A 21,135-nucleotide genomic window follows, 5' to 3' on the forward strand; every position below is an offset into this window, starting at 1 on the left:
TCCACAAAACTAGTGTCAGGTTCAGCACGAAGGACAGCTCCCTCTTCCTGGCCTCTGGTTTCTTTTTTTACGGGTAGAAAACTTTTTAAGAGTGGGGTGAGGGAGGAAGGGAAAGGACAGAACGGAAGAGAAGGGAGAAGAAGTGAAAGAAGAAGTGGGGAAAAAAACAAGAGGATAAGAGAAAAGAAAACGATAGAAGACTAGACAGACAAGAGACCAAACGGAGCGAAGAGGGAAAAGTCCATGATTTTGGGAGGAATGAGTCTAACTGCAGGGTCTGAGCGAACTTCCTGCCCGGAGTGATGTGTGTAGTCAAATATAAAAGTCTCAGACGGTCCTCTCCCTCTCTCCAGGCCCTGGGGTCCCGGCCCAGGCCTTGGCCCCGCACTGCCTGCAGTCAGTGGACAGCCGAATATTTCATTCGTTTCTGTTTCTGTCTCTGGTTGCAGAACCAGACCCGCACCACGTTCTTTTTGAGGTCCAATTTCTCCGCTATGGCTGCGATCTTCTCCGAGGAGGGTCGAGGCTGGATGGCGAAATAAGCTTCTAAAGAGCGCTTCTCTGGCGCTGCGATGGAGGTGCGTTTGCGCTTCCTCTCGCTGCCATTGAAGAGCTCGGGTTTGGTGTTCTTCTCCCGGTAGGCAGCCTCTGCTTCTTCCAGCCAGGCCTGCAATACAGGCTTGAGGGCTATCATGTTGTTGTGGGACAGGGTAAGGGACTCGAACCTGCATATGGTGCTCTGGCTGAGAGAGCCAACACCAGGGATCTTGAGATTGGCCAGCGCTGCGCCGACGTCCGCCTGGGTCACCCCCAGTTTGATGCGACGCTGCTTGAAGCGCTCGGCAAAAGCTTCCAGCTCACGGGGATCCGACTCCACGTCGCTCAGGCAGGGCATCCCGTTGTGGGTGGAGACGGCGTGGGGATGGCCCATGCCCATGGCCTGATGCAGGTGGCCCATAGCCCCCAGGTGATGGGGGTGGATCTGCGTCGGCATCACGGTGTGCTCCGGGGCCCCTATGCCACTCACTGTCAGCGTGGGCGAGATGTGCTCCAAGAGGTCTCCATCCAGCCCTTGGTGCACTGAATGGTGTGGGTGCGAGGTTAGGGCCGCCGGGTGGGAGATGGGCACTGTGGACGAGGTAGAAGTGCAGGGCACACTGCTCATGGTATGGTAGGTCGCGTCGGGCTTGAAAGGATGGTTCTTGCCGTGGGAGACAATATCGACAGCCGCCAGAGCTTCAGCGCGGGCCAGTAGACTCTCATCAAAGCTTCCAAATATATTGCCCTGCAGCTGCAAGCAAGAATACGCATAGCAGAGTCAGTGGGGAATACTGTCAACTCAGGATTAAAAAACATTTTCAAGCAACGAGATTCCTCCTCAAAGCTCAGGTCATAAAAATTAATATGAAGGCAGAAGCTTTGCAGGAATAGACGTGTGGATCAGAGACAAGGGAGAGAAAAGAGAGAGGGAGAGGGAGAGGGGTTCAGAGAGAGGCGATTGTTCTGGGCTCCATGAAATAAACATTAAGCAAGCGCCTGTCAAAAAATGTGCCTTAAAGCGGTAATTACGCTTCATCTACATACCTGCGGGGCGGGAAGGCAAACTCGGCGCATAGCCTCTGAACTGGAATGTAGGCTGGAGAATTTAGGCTCCTGGAGGACAGGGTGCATGGTGAAAGGCTGCTTGGCGTTCATGGTCATCATCTTTGCACACCTTGCAGGTAGGCAGTCCCTGACATCGATTCAGGGCTGTCTCTCTCGCTGGCTCCTGTCAAAGTGAGCGGTTTTCAATGCCAGAGCTTCCCTCGCCCTCTCTCTGCCCCCACCTGCTTCTTCACTCATCTTACAAGCAGCATGCCAGGAATAGGACCGGGAACTGCGCGCAGGCGTGCTGCACCGAGGAATTAAAAGGAAAGTAGCCGGAGGAGGCAAAGCCAGTTAGCATCAAAGATGTCTACCCTGACCTGGCCAATTGTTTGCCTCTTAAGTCAATTGGCTTTTTAATTTATATCCTGGGCACCGCTTTGGCGTTTCTCAGCCCCGCCTGGCTCCAGGCATCCCAGACCTTCCTGATTCATTTTTTAAAACCCCAAACCACTCCGTCCTGTCCCCTACTCGCAATGAGGCTCTCTCTGGGATCCGGATCGAAAAGAAGCCCAAGTGAAGTAGGGTATGGAGAAGGGGGGGAGGGGGGAGTTAGGTGGAAAAGGAAGGAAGTTAACCCTACTTCAACCCCCTAGAGACGCTACCAAGCGCCCCCACTTAAAGTGAGCTCCTGGACTTCAGCCTAGTCAGCTTCTGGCAGGGCTAGTGTCCCCTCGGCTTTTGAGGCCAGAACCTCACTGAGGGGTCAGATGAACCCCAATTTGGGAAAGGTGAAATAGTATCCAGCCCCAGACTAGTCAAGAAATCCATCTTCTTTGTCAATGACCAGTTCATCCCATCGCCCTGGACTTCTATCTGTCTTCTGGGTTCCCTGGCTGGAAAGGAGTCGTGTTGGAGAATGTTTAAAGGGAGTTAGTTGTATTAGGGAAGCCCCTACTCCAAGCTCGGATCAGCAGGTCACCTATACTTCTGCTTCTTGGGGATTCCCTCCAAGCTAGATCCCTTTAACTTTTCTTTCAAAGTAAAAGAAATTCAGATCCACTAAGTTTTCGGCCAGTCTAAATCTCGCCCCTGTCTCTCAGCCCCTTCAGTCCTCGGGCCTTTCCCCTTAAACTCCTGGTTTGGGCATTTGGGGAACTATCGTTGCTTGTAAAGCCCCCTCTTGCTCCTCTCTTGCTCCTCATTTCTCTCCCACCCACCCCCCACCCCCTTCTTGTAAACATCTTGAATAATAGATGGGGAATCCTGGGACAGCAGCAGCGCAGCTCGGCAAAGCTCAAGGCGAAACCACTAAGTAGATCAGCTGAGCCAGGCTAGCCTCAGCCACGGAGAGAAGCAGCGGGGGCTTCGGGTTTCATTGAAGTAAATTCTCTCGGCAGTTAGCTTCCCGCACCCTCCCCGGCTTCATGCAAATGAGGGCTTTCGGTGTAAAAATACAGCCCACGTGGACTTGACTGAAACCGATCCGGGTCAGAGGCCTTGCCAAACGTTTCGAAAAGCTCCCCTACCGTCAGTGTCGGTTTCCTCCGCCCTCCCCCATCCTTCCACCAATCCTTCCTCCTTGGGGTCAGCTGCACTTCTGAATGAGGAGGGATCCGAGTTTCAACTGCTAATCAGCCCCCAGCCGCTGCTCCCCACTCTGAAAGAGTGAGACCCATAAATGAGACCATTCTTGTTTAGCTCCAAGCTTTGAACTGCCCTCACCAAAACCTTTAAAATTGGGGCTTGGCGTAAGGGAGAGCCACCTCAGACACTTAACCTTTATCGCCTTCTCTTTCTTCGTCTGCAAAATGGGGAGCACCTACGCTGTCATCACCACTACCAGATAACATATGCAGAGCACTTTGCAAACTTAAAAGTATGTCACAGGATGTCAAAGCTGAAAGAGACCTTCGGCCATTCTCATCCCTTCTTTTGTCAAATAAGGAAACATGAGGTCAGGAAAAGAGAAGTGATTGACCCAAAGTCACGTGGCTAGGTAAGGTCAGCTCTAGGGTGAGAATTCAACCCCTTCTACTCACAATAAACCACTACTCCACCGGGCCTGGGCCTGGAATTATTAGTACTGGCATCAAAGATGGGTTAATCCGATCTCTAGGACACATCAGACCAGTTAGGCCCAGGTACTGGATCCTGGGAACTGATAGAAAATGGAGATGATGGTAGTTACCAGGGTCAAGGGGTTGGGAAGGAAATATAATCTGAAGAAACAACTGGTTTTAAGAAGATAGACATTGTATTCTGGTGGAATATAATTTCCTCTGAGTGTCAAGAAAAAAAAAATAATGAATTTCCAGTCTCACTCCCCAAAACTATCTTTATTTCACATCAGTACAGAATTCCTGCCAGGAATTCTTGCTCCCTCTGCTGGTATTTCATCTTGACCTTTCCCTTCCCCAGAGCCTAAGTACAAGGGAACTTGGACCTGGCAATTTAGCTGTGCTGCTGGTACTGCTGCTGTAGGCCAGGGGAAGGTTGATGGTGACCAAGGGAAACACAAAGGTTTAGCAAGTTTGTAGTTCCCTGTCTTCTCCTGGACAGCTGCCTGGAAATTGTAGAATGGGGCTCTCTAATAGGTAAGAATTTCAAGCTTAAATGTTCATTTCAAGTTCAGAGAATATTTAGCAAGTTACTACTATGTTCCAGGTACTTCCAGATACTATGCTAGGCACTAGTGATACAAACCCAAATATGAAAACAGTTTCTGTACTCAAGAAGCTTATATTGTATTGTTAGAAAAGTGAATGCCTATTTCTCAGGAGAAAATGGCATTAGAGGCACACTCACCACCAAATAGTAGTGGTGGTAGTAGCAGCTTTTCCAGTAGGAAGGATGGATTTTTGGTAGTACATCAGTACAATGTCCACAAGAGAGAACAAAGCTAACAAGCCCACATGGAGATCAGAAATCACTTACTCAACAAAGCACTTAATAAACTCCTGAACATTGTGAAAGAGTAGAAGTTTAGATAAGTTAAATTCCTATTATCATGGAACTTGCAGTTTAATTAAGATAGAGAATGCATGACAATGGCCACAGAAATCTCTATTTCTGATAGGTCACAGATGTGATAAAATTAATCTCTCACTCTGGCTGTGACTTTTTCTAGTATCTGCAAGTTGAAAGGAACCTTAAAGGTGGTCTAGTCTGTCTCTCAGTATAAAAATCTCCTCCACATCCCGAAAGGGGATCATCCTGCTTCTCTTTAAACCTTTCCAGTTCCAGGAAGTTCACTGACCAACAGAAGATGATCCCTTTCAATTCTTTCTAGATCCCTCAGATCCTTTCTTCAACACCTTCAGTTTTAATTTTTTTCCCAAATTGCATGCATTTAGTTCAATATATCCTAAATCAGCTTAGGTCTGTTTCTCAGCAGGAATTCTCAACCTGTTGAGAATGAGTGTTTGAGCACTCAGATCATTAGACAAAAGCATTGGAAACATTTCAGTGGAACTGAAGAACATCAAACACAACAAAGAAATCATATAGATCTAATGACTGAAAGAAAACTTATATCTCCTTTTACAAAAAGGAAACTGAGGTCCATTGAGGTCATGATTTGGCAAGGCCACGGTATTAAGTAGGAGAGGAGGGATGTGGCTACACATCTAGGGCTTTTATTACTCTATGTTGCCTTTGAATAGAAGATACTTTGGGGAAAATAAAAATAGGGAAAATATTCAGAAAAGCAAGTCTAGAAGAGATTGTTTGCCTTAAAAGTATGGAAAGATAGGTACTGATTCATAGCTTATGTGAACAGTATTCAAAGGAGCACTTGCCCATCCCAGAAAGCTGAGTAATCTCTGTGTATGGGTGGATGACTGAACATAGCTGTCAAATCTATTCTTCTTCTTGCTTTGGTACTCTATCCTGAGTGCCCATTTCTTTGTTTTTGTTTTTTTTTTTTTGACTTATGAAGGTGAGAGGAGAAGAGTTACTGGTCTTTGTGTGTCTTTGGCTTGAACTGGGCAAGTTACTCAACAGGTTCTGCAGAAAGTGATTGAGACAGAGTTCAAAAATCTTCCAAACTGGGGATTCCTCTGCAAGGGGTTCATCCTTTAGGCATGACCAGCAACACAAGAGACAGCCTAACCCAGTTTGCAGTCAATTATAAGTTGCTTCCTAAAAGAAAGAGGGGGCCACAAAAAGCCATTTTCAGACTTTGCCTTAAATTGTGAAAAATTGAGAGGCAGCTAGGTGGCACAGTGGATAGAGAACCAAACCAGACATGAAGTCAGGAGTACCTGGGTTCACATCTGGCCTCAGACACTTCCCATCTGTAAGACCCTAGGGAAGTCTGTCTCAGGGTTGTTACTAAGACAGAAACTAAGGTGTTTTTAGAGTGCAATTATTGAACCAAATGTGATTTAAGGCAAAAGAGATACCCATTCCCTACCATCCAGAAACTCCTCCTACATCTCCTAGATCAGAACTGAGCTTACATTTGTGACCCTATTTTCATCAGGTGAATTTACACATAGGGACTCTTCAGATAGTCCTGATAAGGTGGACTGAATTCGAGATGCCATTAGCAAAGAAGGCATCTGGTGGTTTTGGCTCACCAGGTGTTAGCAGCCGGCAGCCTCTCCTTCCTTTCCTTTTCTCTAGTCTCTTTTCACAAACTTCTCACATGTACACGCCGCCTCTACAGCTGCTCCTCTACTCGCCTTTCGTCAGCTCATTTTGTATTGTCTCTTAGTCTTATAGATGATTGGAGATGCCCAGAGGGACCAGGGAAGCTGAGGACAGAAGACTGCATTATCTTGCACCAGTGTCCTGAGGAAGTTCAAGAGGGCCTGGATCTTCCTTCCAGAGCTGAGAGAGACATCTTGGTGTGGAAGAGCACCAAGACTTAAGAGTTCTGGGTTCTAGTCAGGGCTTTGCCACTAAATAGCTGTGTGATCTTAGGCAAGTTATTTCCCTTCTCTAGGACTCAATTTCTTCATCTGTAAAATGAAAGGGTTGATTTTATGGTTCTTTAAGTCAGATTCAGTGAATCTAAGGAGTTATACAAACCCATTGCCAAAACTCTGTGTATGTGGGGTGGGGATGTGGGGGAAGGGAACACTAGTGAGGTCGGATGGGTAGTATCCTTTTCAAACAGACAGCACTATTCTTTCAAGCAATGGTCACCAGCAAGACTCAGGACCACCTTCCAGAAGCACTTTAGGGAGGGGCCAAAAAGAAACCTGCAAAGTCAATCATCTGACTGGGTTGCTTAGCAGAGGATATCTCTTTAGGTGATTAGTTCTCCCATCAAAGTCTCCTTCTGCAAGGAATCCACCTCTAATGTAGAAAGCAAACTCTACATTCAGTAAAAACAGTGAAAATGAAGAGTACATTGAGGGAGTGATGGGGTCCTTTAGGAAACCTTAAGTAAGGAATAGAATTAGTTGCAGGTTTGAGATGGAGAAGAGGCCTTAGAACTGCATTCTCCAAATTGCCAGCCTAAATTCAAAGTAGGAGAGTTCGCCATTGGAGATGAGGACATTTTGGGATTTTCCTTAATTTAGGCAATTATAAATTTAATGCCTGAGTTTGAAGTCTCTGGTCTCCAGTAGCTGGTAGATGCAGAGGAAAAGAAAAATACAACAGATTAGCTACCTAAAGAGGATCCTTATGGTGCAGAAGGCAGAACATTCCATATTAAATTGGAGGATTTGGATTCAAATATCAGTTCTGCTATTTATTAACTAAGGAATTTGAGCAAGTCACTTCTGGGCTTTTCTGGGCTTCCATTTCTTCATATGTAAAGTGAAGGAGTTGGATTAAATTATCTCTAAGGTTCCTTCCTTCCCGCTCCAAATCCTGTAATTCTAAAACCTGTTCTGAAGAAGTTCCACTACGCTAGAGTAGTTCTGCTCTGAGCCTCTTAGAGAAAACTGTCATTTTCTCTTGGGAAGGGCCAAAGGTGAAATGCTGGACAAGGACTTTCTCTGAAGTTAAAAAAAAAAAAAGAGTCTGGTCGTGGCTTGAACTTTATTTTCAAAGGCGCAGGATCAGTGACTACGAGGAACAAGAACTTGTCAGAGAGAAGGAGGAAATAAGGATATGGATGATGGGGGGGGCGCGAAAGAAGTCTATGCATTTCAGCACCTTGGATACTTCCCAATGGGACTGGGAGGGGAGTGCGAAAACTCTCCCAGAGAGGAGAAAAGACGGAAGGAGGGGGTCAGGAGCAGCCGAAATAGAGAAACAGCGGGTTTGCTCCACTTCACATTTCAACAAGCCTTGGGTCGAGCAAATAGAGGTGAAACATTAACCAGTCTCTGAATGAAAGAGAAAAAAAAAGCAGAAAGAAAAAGAAAAAAGGAGGAAAAAAATGCGGCGGCTTGCTCCCATCAGGGGGGAAATCGGCGTCTTGTCGCCTAGCTCCATGCCCTGATTTATGATAAAAAATTTAGAGGAAATCATTTATATTTTAAAGGGCCTAAATAGCTGCATGAAACTTTTATCTAAAGTGCCACTGTATTTATAGGCAGCTCTTCCATGCTGGAGGTAATTAATAGATGTATAAATTTCATGGCTGCTCTTCTTTCCTTCGCTCTCTCTTTTTTATTACTCTCCTGTATTTGGCACCTTCTTGTGAATGGCGACAGCGGCAGCAGCAAGAAGAAAAAAGCTGCAAAAACCCTCTGTTTGAAGTGTCTGCTTGGGAGCGAGTTAGCTCTGCTGCTAACACGCTTGTACTGCGCTGACACGCTGTTTGCAGCTCACCGCTCTCAACCTTGCTTCCCTTTCAAGCGATGGTTGCCAAAAGACATCAAACGAGTTAGGTCTCTTCCCGCCTCCCTCACGCCACAATCCCTTCACACAACCTGCTTTCTTTTACAGAAACTGAAGGGGCTATTTAGTTGTCTAAAGAGATACAGAGACAGATGGAGTACAGAAACAGAGAGAGAAAAAACACAGACCAATAAGCAGAGGGACACACACAGTGAAAGGCTGTGAGAGACAGACAGATGTGTGGAAGAGAGACTCACAGAGGCAGAAAGTGGATGCTGGAGACTGAGAGGGAGAGAGAATTGGGAGAAAACAGAGAGAGAGAGACATAACATACAAAGATGTGTGTGTGAGAGAGATAAACAGGCAGAAAGTAGATGAGAGAGATTGGGGAGAGAATAGAAAAGAAAAGGGAAAAGGAGAGAGAGAGAAAAAAGGAGAAAGAAAGGAAAGGAGAAACAGAGACAGGCAGGAGAGAGAGAGAGAGAGAGAGAGAGAGAGAGAGAGAGAGAGAGATGAAGAGTGGGTAAGAGAGAACAAGGACTTCCCTGAAAGAATATTTACTTGGAGTACATTGCTGAGGGGGCAGCATTAGGACATTTATAGATGGAACTTCACTTTTCCCAAGCTTTCCCCCAAATTCCACTATAATCTCAGACTTGTAAGTTTTCTTTCTGCCAAGCCTGCTTCATTTATTCACTCATTCTTTTATATATGTATTCTTAAATTTTAGAAAAGATAACACAATGGGATTACCATTTTAGGAGAGGCTAAGGCCTCCTGCTTGCTTTAATTCAGGTCATAAAGTAGTAATGTTTCTGGCCATGTCTGTTGCCATTGCACCTTACAAATAAGAGAAGTTCTGGTATAAACAAGGTAAGAATCCAGATGACTTCCCATCAGAAATGATGTAAAGATGGTAAGGTGTCAATGCCTTGGACCATTCGATTACTACTAAATTATTAATGGAGTTTTTATGTATGTGTATATATATATATATGCATGTATATACATATACGTATTATATGTATATAAAACTCTACTGATGAAATATCTGTGATAAATCATTCAGGATTAAACCATTTTAAATGGTATGTATGTGTATCTGTGTATGTGTGCATTGTTATGAGGAAGATTATTAAGTTATCACTTAGGAGACTTAGCAGGAAGGGACAATGGGAAAGACTTTATATGTGTGTATATGCCTGCATACCTATATCTATATCCATGTGTTGCTGGTTTGTGTAGTGGCTAAAAGAAAGCAATATACATTTTTATCCTCCTCTGAGTTACTTCCCACTTGAAATGTTGAATAACTTGCACATTATATTTGGAAGTCCACATTTCTCCTACATGGCTCAGATGTTCATACTTTTTACATTCCTCTTCTTCCTGTAACAGAATAGAAGCAGATTTTATGTCCATTTGTATATGCAATGAATGTATATCTGCATATATACACATATAAGGCTTCTCTTAAAACAATTTAATTTCTCATATCCAAGTTTTGATATATCTCAAAAATTTGTGACTGTACAATAGAAATATAGCTCTTAAGATCTATAAGAAAATCTTAACCTAACTCTTTAAAGAGGAGGAAGATAAACTTACTACAAAAGTATTTGAAGTTCCTTTTCTGACTTCAGCTCTTCAGAAAAGGACTCTCCAGAGGATGTGCAGCTCTAGATTTCTATGATCTAGAAGTCGTGATGAATACAATGGGGTTTTAATCTTCCACACAAAGTATTCACCATGACACACACACACAAGATCTTGCCTGGTCCAAATGCAGAAGGAAAAAAACAACACACCTTAATTTTTCAGAGGAAGAAGTCCAAGCTATCAATAGCTACCTGGGGAAAAAATGCTTTAAACTGCTAACAATTTGAAAAAATACAAATTAAAGCAACTCTGAGGGTCTACCTTACATCCTTTACATGGACAAAATTGACAAAAATAAAAATGACAAACAATGAAGGTGCTGTGGGAAAACAAGTGCATTAATGTACTTTTGGTAGAGCGTGGAATTAGTCTACTCATTCTGAAAATCAATTTGGAACCAGGCCTCTAAAACTGCTAAACTACATAAACCCTTTTACCTAGCAATGCAACAAAGAGATCAGAGAAAAAGGAGTTACATGGGCAAAGATATTTATCATATGTGAATGTAATGGAATACTATAGTACTATATTCATGATGAAGGAGTTAGTTTCAGAGAAACATAGACTTTTTTTGCCCTGATTTTGAAGTGAGCAAAACTAGAACGATTTATAAAATAACAGTATTACAAAGACAAACAATTTTAAAAGGCTTCACAACTCTGATCAATGCAATGACCAACCATGATTCCAGAGGACTCCTGAAGAAACATGTTACCTCCCTCTGACAAAGAGGTGATAGACTTGGTACATATTAAGACATAAGCTTTTCAGAAATGATTAATCAATACAGGGATTTCTTTTGGTTACACATATTTGTTGAAAGAATTTCATTTTTCATTTTCATAAAAGTGAAAAGAGATTGAAGGGAGAGGAAATAGATGTTTAATCATTTAAAATAATTTAATAAAAAATATAAAAATCTCTTCTTTTTATCTTCCTAAGTGATTTTACTTACCAACTTATGCATTCTGTCCCAGCGCCTTGGAAATTATTAAGGTTATTAATGCATTTAGGATATTAACTTCCAAAAAAATCACAAAGTGAAAGTTTAATCTGCTTTAATCCTTGCATAGAATTTATTTATCTTAACGAAAAATCCAGAATCCAATCGCTAGCTGGCAAATTAATGTTCTCTCTGTACAATGGCAGCTTCTTCCCTCACTACGTTATAAATCATAGCATCTTGATTACCATCAACTGCAGAGAATCTGGAAACTCCTCCTTTGTTTCTTTTAGTGCTTAGCTACAAATGTAGGTTGTATTTCCTTCCTCTGAATGAATGACTGGTCTTTCCATTTCTGCTTTTATTTTTAGTTCCCTTGATAATGCAGTCATTTAGATGCATTTGAAACTGTCTTTAAAAAAAATTCCAAATCAACTGTAGTAAGTAGCAGGATGACTTAAAAACTGGTCCAAAAGTTTAGATGAGCAGGAAAAGGTTACTAGTTCAAAAGTACTGACTCAATATAATTTTCTGAAGGGTACTGGAGTCAACTCTATCCTCCTTACTAGAGCTAATTGTTAAATTTCATTGTGAATGTTTGCATTGCAGGAATTAACAATTGCTGCAAATCAGGACTTGATTTATTGTTAATTTCTAGATTTAGGAAAGTGTTTATAATGCAAATTAAACTTAAAAGTATGTGTACAATGAAATACTATTGCACTATAAGAAATGATACACATACATGTGATAAAAACAGAGAAGCTTAGAGAAATCTATATGAACTGATGCAGAAAGAAGCAAGCAAAGACAAAATATATACAGAGAAAACTACAACAATGTAAATGGAAAGAAAAATAACATATTGAAAAATAAAAAACAAAAATAACAAAATCACATAGAAGAGGAACTCAAATGAAGAGATATAAGAAAACACCCCCAACCTACCTTTTGGGTGGAGGTAGAAAGTCCCAAGGTATTTACATACTGAACATGTTTTGGAACTCTCTCAATATGTCGAACAGTTATGCTGATATTTTTTCCTCTCCAAAAAGCAAAAACCACTATGTTGTTATATGAGATGGCTCTTTGGGAAGGAGAAGAGGGGATACTATGGTGATGTAAGAAATAAAAAACATTAATAAATAATATTGTAAATAAAGTTTAAAATAATTCTAAAAGGGTGTGTACATTTTTTTCTTCTCAGAGGTTATTAAATGTTTACCAACACCTCCTTGGATTTTTCTAAATATAAGATCATAAATTTAGGGTGGGAAGTCCTAGGATGAAATTATAGGTTCATAGAGTCTTCATAGAAGACTCAGGACTTCCTGTCTCCAGGCCTGGCTCCCTATTCACCAAACTACCTTCTCTGCTTCTTTTAATGTTTTGTGGATACCAATGAAATTCTTGTGTATGGTCTGGGGCACAGCTAGGTGGCTCAGCATATTGAAAGCCAGATCTAGAGAAAGGAGGTCCTGGCTTCAGATTTTGCCTCAGATACTTCCTAGCTGTGTGACCCTACACTTAAACTGCATTGCCTAGTCCTTGCCACTCTCCTGCCTTGGAACCAATACTCAGTATTGATTCTAAGATGGAAGGTAAGGTGTTTAAAAACAAAAACAAAAACAAAAACACTTGTTTTCCACCTGTTAGGCTTCCCTCTTGCTACATAACTTGCTCAACTGCTTTTCTAGACCTGTCTTTGATCATGCTCTGTCAGGCAAACATATGGTGAAATTTATTTACTAAAATACTTCTCCAACAACAAGCTTTATATAATGGAGTTTTATGATATGATACAAGTCTATTTTTCTATGCTTTGTATTTGGAAGTGCTCATATTTGCTCGTGTTTGTCAAGTTCATAATTAAGATAACATTTTACTAAAAAGTAAGAAAATAAAATGCTTCTCCAGTACATTAAATAGAACCACACTGATTTGAAATGGGGTGTGATTTAGTCCTTTCCATCTTCTAGATTCATGACTATTATTTCAACATTTCTCTTAAGTAGAACCATTCCTTTTCATAATAATATAATCTCCTACAGATACAAAAATGTCACTTATTTTACCTTTAGAAGGGCACACTCTTTGAACTGGTTTTCTAGTAAACAAAATAGCAATTTTCTAGTAGTAGGGATGAGTTTGTGTTGCTATCTACTATTTTCCCTAATTTCCCATGTGATTAACAATATACTTAGTTGACTTAGTTGACTATGGTTAGGGGTCCAAACTATAATCTTGAAACACTGTGGCCCTTTTCTCCAATTGATAAGTTCTTTCCACAGCCTGTAATTTGGAGAAAGGGTTGAAGAAAGCCAGCCTTCATTGTCTGGTTGCTGCCACAAAGCACCATTCTTTCAATTACATTCTATATGTTGCCTCATCCCATTAGGATGGAAGCTCCTTGAGAACAGGGACTGATCCTTTGCTTTTAGTTATATCTTCAGAGCTTTGTACAGTGCCTGGAAAGTAGTTAACTCTTGACTTGACATGCCAAAATGAATTATCCCATAGAGGAATCAAATTGGTAAATGTTCTCAATACACTAGCTAACCAGTGATAGTCACTCCCATTTAAGATATTCATTTGAGGGAGAAGAGGAGTTGAGTTAGTTCAAAGTTAAAGTCAAAGAGATTGAAACCCAAGATCAAGCAAAAACTCTTGCAGGACTCAAGCTAGATGTGATTCCTAGGCCTTTGCTTTCCACTAGACTGCGTTGCTTCCCCTTATGCGCATGGTAAGGCAGCTCAGTAGATAGAATGTTGGGGCCAAAGTCAGAAAGACTCATCTTCTTGAGTTCAAATTTGGCTTCAAACCTTACCAGCTGTGTGACCCTGGGCAAGTCACTTAACCCTCTTTGCCTCCATTTTCGCTTCTATAAAATGAGCTGGAGAAGGAAATGGCAAACTGCTCCAGTATTTTTCTTTGCCAAGAAAATCCCAAATGGGGTCACAAAGAGTCAGACATGACTGAACAACAACAACAACAATGCATGTGGGAAAAGATATTTGAAAAGATATACATAAAAAGCTTGTCTATTAACTCAAACTAAAGGTGAGAAACAGACATCCCCTCAAGAAAAGATAAAGGGTATCTCAGCTGTGGAAGGATCATCGCTTCTATTGTTCACCTGAGCCTTTGGGTCAAGAAAGCAGATTTCTGACATCATAAAACAGATTAAAAAAGAAACAACTCTCCACTGGGTATGACATGGCTGTTCCATTGCACAATCTGATCGAGGAAATGTATCTAGGATTACCCAGACAGTCAATTATTCATAAGCTAAACATCCAAGCATCAATTACCTGGCTTCATGCTCTTATTCATTAAGGAGATTGAACAGTCCAACTTAACAAAGCAAGAGGAAGTTGCTAAGTTACAGAAGTTACTTGACCAGCAGCAACACGACTGCTTACACAATATGAGTCTTTCAAGGCAAGAGAGGTCTTGGAGATCAGCAATGTGATAGATCAAGTCGTCAAATATACTATGGCTGATTTTACTCTCAGCAAATGGAAACGGAGAAAGAGTATAAAAGGTAACAGAGAGAAGGCTTAGAGCAATACATGCCACCTTGTACCAATAGTTTGCTTATGTATAACAAGAAACAGAAATAATCCATTGATAAAATATATGCTAATGAATATCTTGATTAAAAAAACAAACTGCTTTCCTAATATAGAGACTATTTAAAATGAAATAAGATTACTTTTTATGCCTCAAGAGCAACAAGTAATATTGAATTGTCCCTGCTGAGTGAGAACAGTAACCCTTAGTAATGTAGCTAAGGGCCTGTCCTTGATTTTCTCTAAAGAAAAGATGCAGAATTCAAACTGAGAAAGGAGTTGAGTGTTTGGGGGTTTTATGTGACTCCCTTTCATGCGCTATTCAGTCCAGCTTAGCTGGCCGTTTCATTGTTCCTTATATACAAAGTCCCATTTCTCCTCTGTGTACCTTGGTGCAGGCAGTCTCTCAGGCCTTCCTCACCATATCCCTTAGATTCCCTCATTTCCTTCAGATGACCACTCCAAAACCATGTCTTGCATGAGACCTTTCCTGATTTCCCCAGAGTCCAGGACTTCCCCCCAAAATAAATGATTTAATTTTTTGTACATACTGATTTTTATGTACCTATGACTACCTATTGTCGTCCCCCAATAAAATGCTCCCTGAGAGCAGAGGCTGTTTAATTTTTATCAATATCTTCCCTGCACCTACCACAGTGCCCAGCTCTCAGTGGGCACATTGAAAGTGCTGTTTTATTAGCTGATTGATTACTTGGTTTTCTGAACACCGATGCCACCAGTGGAACTGACATCAAAACATGTCTGAAGATTCTGTTCTATAGTTTTAAATGAACATTTTCAAATGAACAATGCCCTGACCATGAGTGAAAAAGCCTGTCGTCCCTGGGGCAGAGGGTTGCCATCTGATACTCTATCTAGTGTTTTTCCTTAACTGTTTCCATTTTTTTAGAAAACCTTTACCTTCTGTCTTGGACTCCAGACTGTGTATATTGGTTCCAAGGCAGAAGAATGGCAAGGGCTAGGCAAGGGGAGGTAAGTGATTTGTCCAGGGTCACCCAGCTAGGAAGAGTCTGAGACCAGATTTTGAACCCAAGAGCTCTCAATCTGCTGAGCCACCCAGCTGCTCCCAACTTTTTCTATTCTACAAAGAATGGTTCAATTTCAAGAAGGGAGAGGACATTTCCAAGAATAACTGTGATATACAACCAAAGACATCAATAAAACTTAAAACAAGATAAGACCTTAGTCCTAAAACAGAGTTGGGACTTTGAGGAAAATCTCATTTGATCAACAGGCAGTGTGGTACAATACAAAATGTTGGATCTGGAATCAGGAAAGTCTGGGTTCCAATTTCAACTCTCACACCTATTAGCTTTTACAATGTAGGCTTGGGATAACTGATTAGAACACCTCAGTAAATCTCAATTAGGGAGAGAGAGATGGAGAAGGAAGATAAAATTAGGGAACTGAAGGAAACACACAGACATGGATCAACGAAGCCAAGAATGTAAAAATCAGGGTGACAAAGCATATGGTATTTGTTCAGTGCATGAAAACAGTCCTTTGCTCACTTCTCCCAATTGCAAATGGGAAAGTAGAAGGCCTGAACAATTTTACCCCCTCTCTGCTTTATGATTGTTTTATTAGGGACTGGATCAACTGTGTGAAGATGTGTTCTAGCCTTTCAGAAAACTTTCTTGTAAGCAGACTGAGGGCCTCCGCTGCAGTCTTTGAAATAGCTAAGGAGGAGTAACTCTCCTGGTTGCTGGCTATTGATTCTTTTACAGATTCAGCAGAGTGCTAGAGGCTGAAAACAAGCCAGGATGAGAAGGACCATCTACTGACCCTCCCTTTGCAAAGCACATCTGCAACCCCAAATCTCACTGATGGCCCAGAGCTAAAAGCCCTTACAAATTTGCTATCTCAGCAGTAAACTGTCTAATAATACCCTCTCATAAATGGAGATAAATTGTGTTTGGAGGGCAGACATCACTTACAAGATTGACAAACCAATTCTGGGAGCCACAAAGGCATCAAGTTCTATTCCAGATTGAAAGTCGACAGAATGATAGGCAGTCAAGGCTCCTTTGCAGGTGTGAGACCTGGCCCTCCCATCACTGGCATGTTCAACTGTTCAGCATCTGGATTAAGTCCAACAAAACTAACTATGGATCAAATTCAAAAGGCTAAGGTTTTCCATGATAGGGGCCCTCTATATCCTTCCGAATTGTAGCAAGGAGCTCTGAAAAATATTCTGTTAAGTGACTGGGAGAATAATGACAACTTTCTAATCTGGTAATTAAGCATATGCTCATCAATCTGTCAAAAAAGCCTTTATTAAGCATCATTCCCTGCCAGGCATTGTCCTAGACACCAGGGATATAAAGGCAGAAGTAAATGAGTCTCTGCCCTTAAGAATTTACATTTTCTGGGGGCAGCTGGGTAGCTCAGTGGATTGAGAGCCAGGCCTAGAGACAGGAGGTCCTAGGTTCAAATCTGGACTCAGACACTTCCCAGTTGTGTGACCCTGGGCAAGTCACTTGACCCCCATTGCCTAGTCCTTACCACTCTTCTGCCTTGGAGTCAATACAGTATTGACTCCAAGAGGGAAGGTAAGGGTTTTAATTAAAAAAAGAAAAATTTACATTTTCTAATTGACTTTGCTACTAAAAGAACAACTCTGAGGGACTTATGAGGAAGAATGCTATCCACATCTAGAGAAAGAACTGTAGTAGTAGAAATGCAGCAGAAAACAGGATTTATCACTTGTTTATATGGGTGTATGATTTGGGGTTTTGGTTTTAAAAGATTACTCTATTACAAAAATTAATAATACATGTATAACCCATTGGAATTGCTCGTCAACTCTGGGAGAAGAGGAAAAGGGAAGGGAAACAACAAGAATCATGTAATCATGTAAAAAAATTTTTTAATTATAATTAAAAAAATTTTTTTAAGAGTTTGCTTTTTCCACAAGGAAGATAACATATACACAAACAGATATGTATGAAATAGATACAGGGTATTTGGATCTTTTCATATGTAAAGTACTTTAGACTTCACAATATTTTCATTTTAACAATGATCAATCTCAACAAGTTGCGTTTTTTTTTTTCTTAAACCCTTTACCTTCCATCTCAAAATCAATACTCTGTATTGGTTCCAAGGCAGAAGAGCAGTAAGGGCTAGGAAATGGGGTTAAGTGGCTTGCCCAGGGTCACACAGCTAGGAAAGTGGCTGAGGCAAAATTTGAACCTAGGACATCCCATCTCCAGGCCTCCCTCTCAATCTACTGAGCCACCCAGCTGCCCTTCAACAAGTATTTTAAAGGGTACAAAAATCACCATGGTAAGAAAGCTCTCAGAAGAAGGAAGAAATGAAACACGTGTTTGCTGATCTTAAAAAAAAAATATGAGGAGGGTAAATAAAACATACATGGGAGATTTTATTATTGTTTCTTTATTCATTTTTCAGTCATATACCACTCTTCATGTCCCCTTTTGGGGTTTTTCTTGGCAAAGATAATGGAGTGGTTTGCCATTTCCTACTCCAGCTCATTTTACAGATGAAGAAACTTAATCAGACAGGGTTAAGTGACTCATCCAGGATCACACAGCTTGTGGCTGAGGCCAGATTTGAATTCAGGAAAATGTCTTCCTGAATCCAGGCCCAGAACTCTATCTATTTCACCCACCCAGTTGCCCACACATGCAAGAATAGAGAGCAATAAAATGCAAAGATGAAGGTATTGCCTATATGGGTAATGCAAATTCAGAGGAAGAGATCAGTATGGGTTAAAGCAGTCTAATAGGCTTCCTGTAGAAGGTACCACTTAAATTGGTCCTTAATAGAATAGCATTTGGATGGAGGGAGAGGAGGAGGAAGGAGTTTCAGCATCAAATAGCACTAAAACAGAGGGTCAGAAGTAAGACTGGGAAAGGTGTAGAGGAGTCAGTATGAATTCTGGCCTGATGAGGGTAGGGGAAACATTTGAGGGAGAAAAGAGAAAGAACACATAACTTCATTTTAACATAACCTTCTGTAAATAATGACCACAGGATTGATATTTTTAACCCAAAGGAGAGACTCCAGTAAGTATTCAGGTCAATTTAGAGGACAGACTGATAAGAGGAATATTCTTAGAAAGGTGGGAACCATATAGGGGTGACCATCAATGTGATGGCTCAGACAATGTCTCAGAATATATCTAGCTCAGATACTGGTATAACAGACTACACAAACATCAGTGGAAGAGAAAGTTGCTGCGATCACAAAAGGTTATTGACAGGAAATAACCTGGTATAGCCTTATGAAGCAAAGAAGGAACAGTTAGGCCAGAAGAGTTACAATTTTTTTTTTGTTTTATGTTTTTTGTTTTTAAACTGGGATTATTGTTAAGTTCTAGTGATATAGTAAAAAATAGAATTCTCCCCCATTTCACTCACATCACCTGTTTCTGTTCCCAGAACTCGTAAAATTTCCATTTTCTAGTATCACATTTTACAGAGCCCTTGTCCATAATGTAGACCACATCCTTTTAGCATTTACATCCTAGCAGGTAAATAACATTAATTTTAAGACGTTCCCATCATATGCTTCTTAAGAACTGCCTAAATGTCTATTTATAGTGCAAATGCCTAGGCTTGTCTAGACCACCAAAAGAAGAAATCTTGCAATAGGATATTGGGTAAAGTTTGTTAAGTTTGAAGTCCCTCTTTTGCACCAGTTAGACTGGTCAGCTACAAGCCTTTGGCTTAAAATCAATATTTAAAATTCATTGATTACATTTTAAGGAATAACCTAAGTCACAGAATAGTATTTTATATTCCATAGTGATGAGTCTCAGCTGAAAGGCCACCTCTTCCAGGAAGTTTCCCTGATCCTTCAGTCTTGTGTGATTTTTCCTTCTTCTGAAGTCTTAAAACCCTTAGATCCTCTTTTATATTTTCATTACTAGTGAAGAGTTCCATGAGGCTAAGGACACTGTCATTCTCACCTCTATCCCCCATAGCACCTAACAAGGTGTCCTCCACACTGAATAAAGGGGATATGAAAGATGTGAACAGAATGCTGGACTGGAAGTCAAGAATTTTGGTTTTGGATTGTACCTCTGAAATCTATGAGCAAGTTAGATTTGATTGGCAAATGGTTTTTTCCTAGCTACACCATTATTAAACAGAGTATGGAGTTCAGCCAGAACATTTGCAAAAACCTAGTATTTTCGATATGTCTACAACTATTTTTATTGCTGTAGGGCATTTAAGGGTGCATACATGTTAAATATATTATCTATAACTTAATACATAGAATACAACATTATTAAGTAGTCCATTTGTGTGTGCACATTTTAAATATTATATATAACATGAAAAGTATGTGATGTGTTAATATATAATATATAGGCATGCATTATTGTATGTGTGTTATATATTCACATATACAATACTCCAAATGCCTACAACAATAAAATATGTCTACACTGATAAAAATACATGTGATTAATCTAGAAATGCTACATTTCTGTATAAAGTTCAATCTACAAATGAAGGACTGAATGAAATTTTTTTTAAAAACCATTTATTAAATACCCATCATGATCCAAGAACTTTGGTAGTTACAAGAGATTAGAGGAATAGCGGTCAGGAAAGCTGAATTTTGGTCCAATTTTGGTCCGGTCAGAAGGATAATGAGGGCAACTTTTAAAGCAATCTATTGCCACACTATTTCTAGTAGCAAAGATAGTATTAATTTGATTACTGCTCCTCAGCAAGGTATTAGAAAGAGGAGAAGGGGTGTCTATGCTTGAAGAAGCAGGACTGATGGCAAGATACTCAGGTAGGTCTAAGCTTCCAGATGAGGGAATAGGATGTGAAGCATGGCCAGAGGCTGGCTACATATGGCACTTACTCACTCCCAGGGCAGCTAGGTGGTACAGTGGATTTAATGCTGAGCCCAGAGTCAGGAAGATGCATCTTTCCAAGTTCAAATCCAGTCTTTGACATTCACAAGCTATGTGACCCTGGGCAAGTCACTTAGCCCTGTTTGCCTCAGTTTTCTCATATGAAAAATGAGCTGGAGAAGGAAATAGCAAACCACTCCAGAATCTCTGCCAAGAAAACTCCAAACGGGGACATGAAGAGTCAGACATGACTGAAAAATGACTAAACAGCAAGAGGGTTGGGTTCCAAAACTGAATGGATCAAATTTGGCATGGAAGAAGTTTGAAGGTACAGTTTCTGGAGAGCTGAAAATGAGGGGAGTGGTGTCATTCCAGGGAAGAAGAAAGCAAGTAGCAGCAAAGCAAATGACAAATGTCCAGGTAGGATTAGATTTGCACTTGGATGAATGACTGGGAAGTGTTAAGTATGGTAGCGGTGTTAGGAAATACAGGTAGTGGAACGATTGGGCATGTTTATTACTGCTCTATATTGTTTGTATATAATTTAAGCAAATCTACACACTTAATGAAACATACATTATATACACATAGACATATGCACAGACACACACGTGATTGCTTACCTATCAGAGTCCAGAGCCTCAAGATAGGAGTCAGCCTTCAGGTAGGAGCAGTAAGAAAGCTAGAGGACAAGTTCCATGGTTTGAAGATGGCCACAGAGTTTGGTGAAGTATGGCTTATTGCAAAGTCTAAAGATTTCACTTTTGTGA

The 21,135-nt window shown here is 40.9% G+C and overlaps 1 protein-coding gene across 1 annotated transcript; it reads right to left on the reverse strand.

Moving 5' to 3' along the window:
- Nucleotides 1–397: 397 nt before the first annotated feature.
- On the reverse strand, nt 398–1,704 carry POU4F3 (POU class 4 homeobox 3). Its single transcript, XM_044661808.1, has 2 exons — nt 1,585–1,704; nt 398–1,291 (listed from the first exon to the last, which is right to left on the reverse strand). Exons 1-2 carry the CDS (start codon nt 1,702–1,704, stop codon nt 398–400), a joined length of 1,014 nt encoding a protein of 337 aa, XP_044517743.1.
- Between the last annotated feature and the right edge of the window lie 19,431 nt (nt 1,705–21,135).

Source organism: Gracilinanus agilis, chromosome 2 (assembly GCF_016433145.1).
Source record: "Gracilinanus agilis isolate LMUSP501 chromosome 2, AgileGrace, whole genome shotgun sequence".
Lineage (NCBI taxonomy): Eukaryota > Metazoa > Chordata > Mammalia > Didelphimorphia > Didelphidae > Gracilinanus > Gracilinanus agilis.

Excerpts from the sequence above, each read along its gene's own strand:
- POU4F3 (XM_044661808.1), bottom strand. The coding sequence starts at position 1,704 with ATGATGACCATGAACGCCAAGCAGCCTTTCACCATGCACCCTGTCCTC. Across the intron at positions 1,292-1,584 it reads TTTGCCTTCCCGCCCCGCAG|CTGCAGGGCAATATATTTGG; the intron begins GTATGTAGATGA and ends TCTTGCTTGCAG.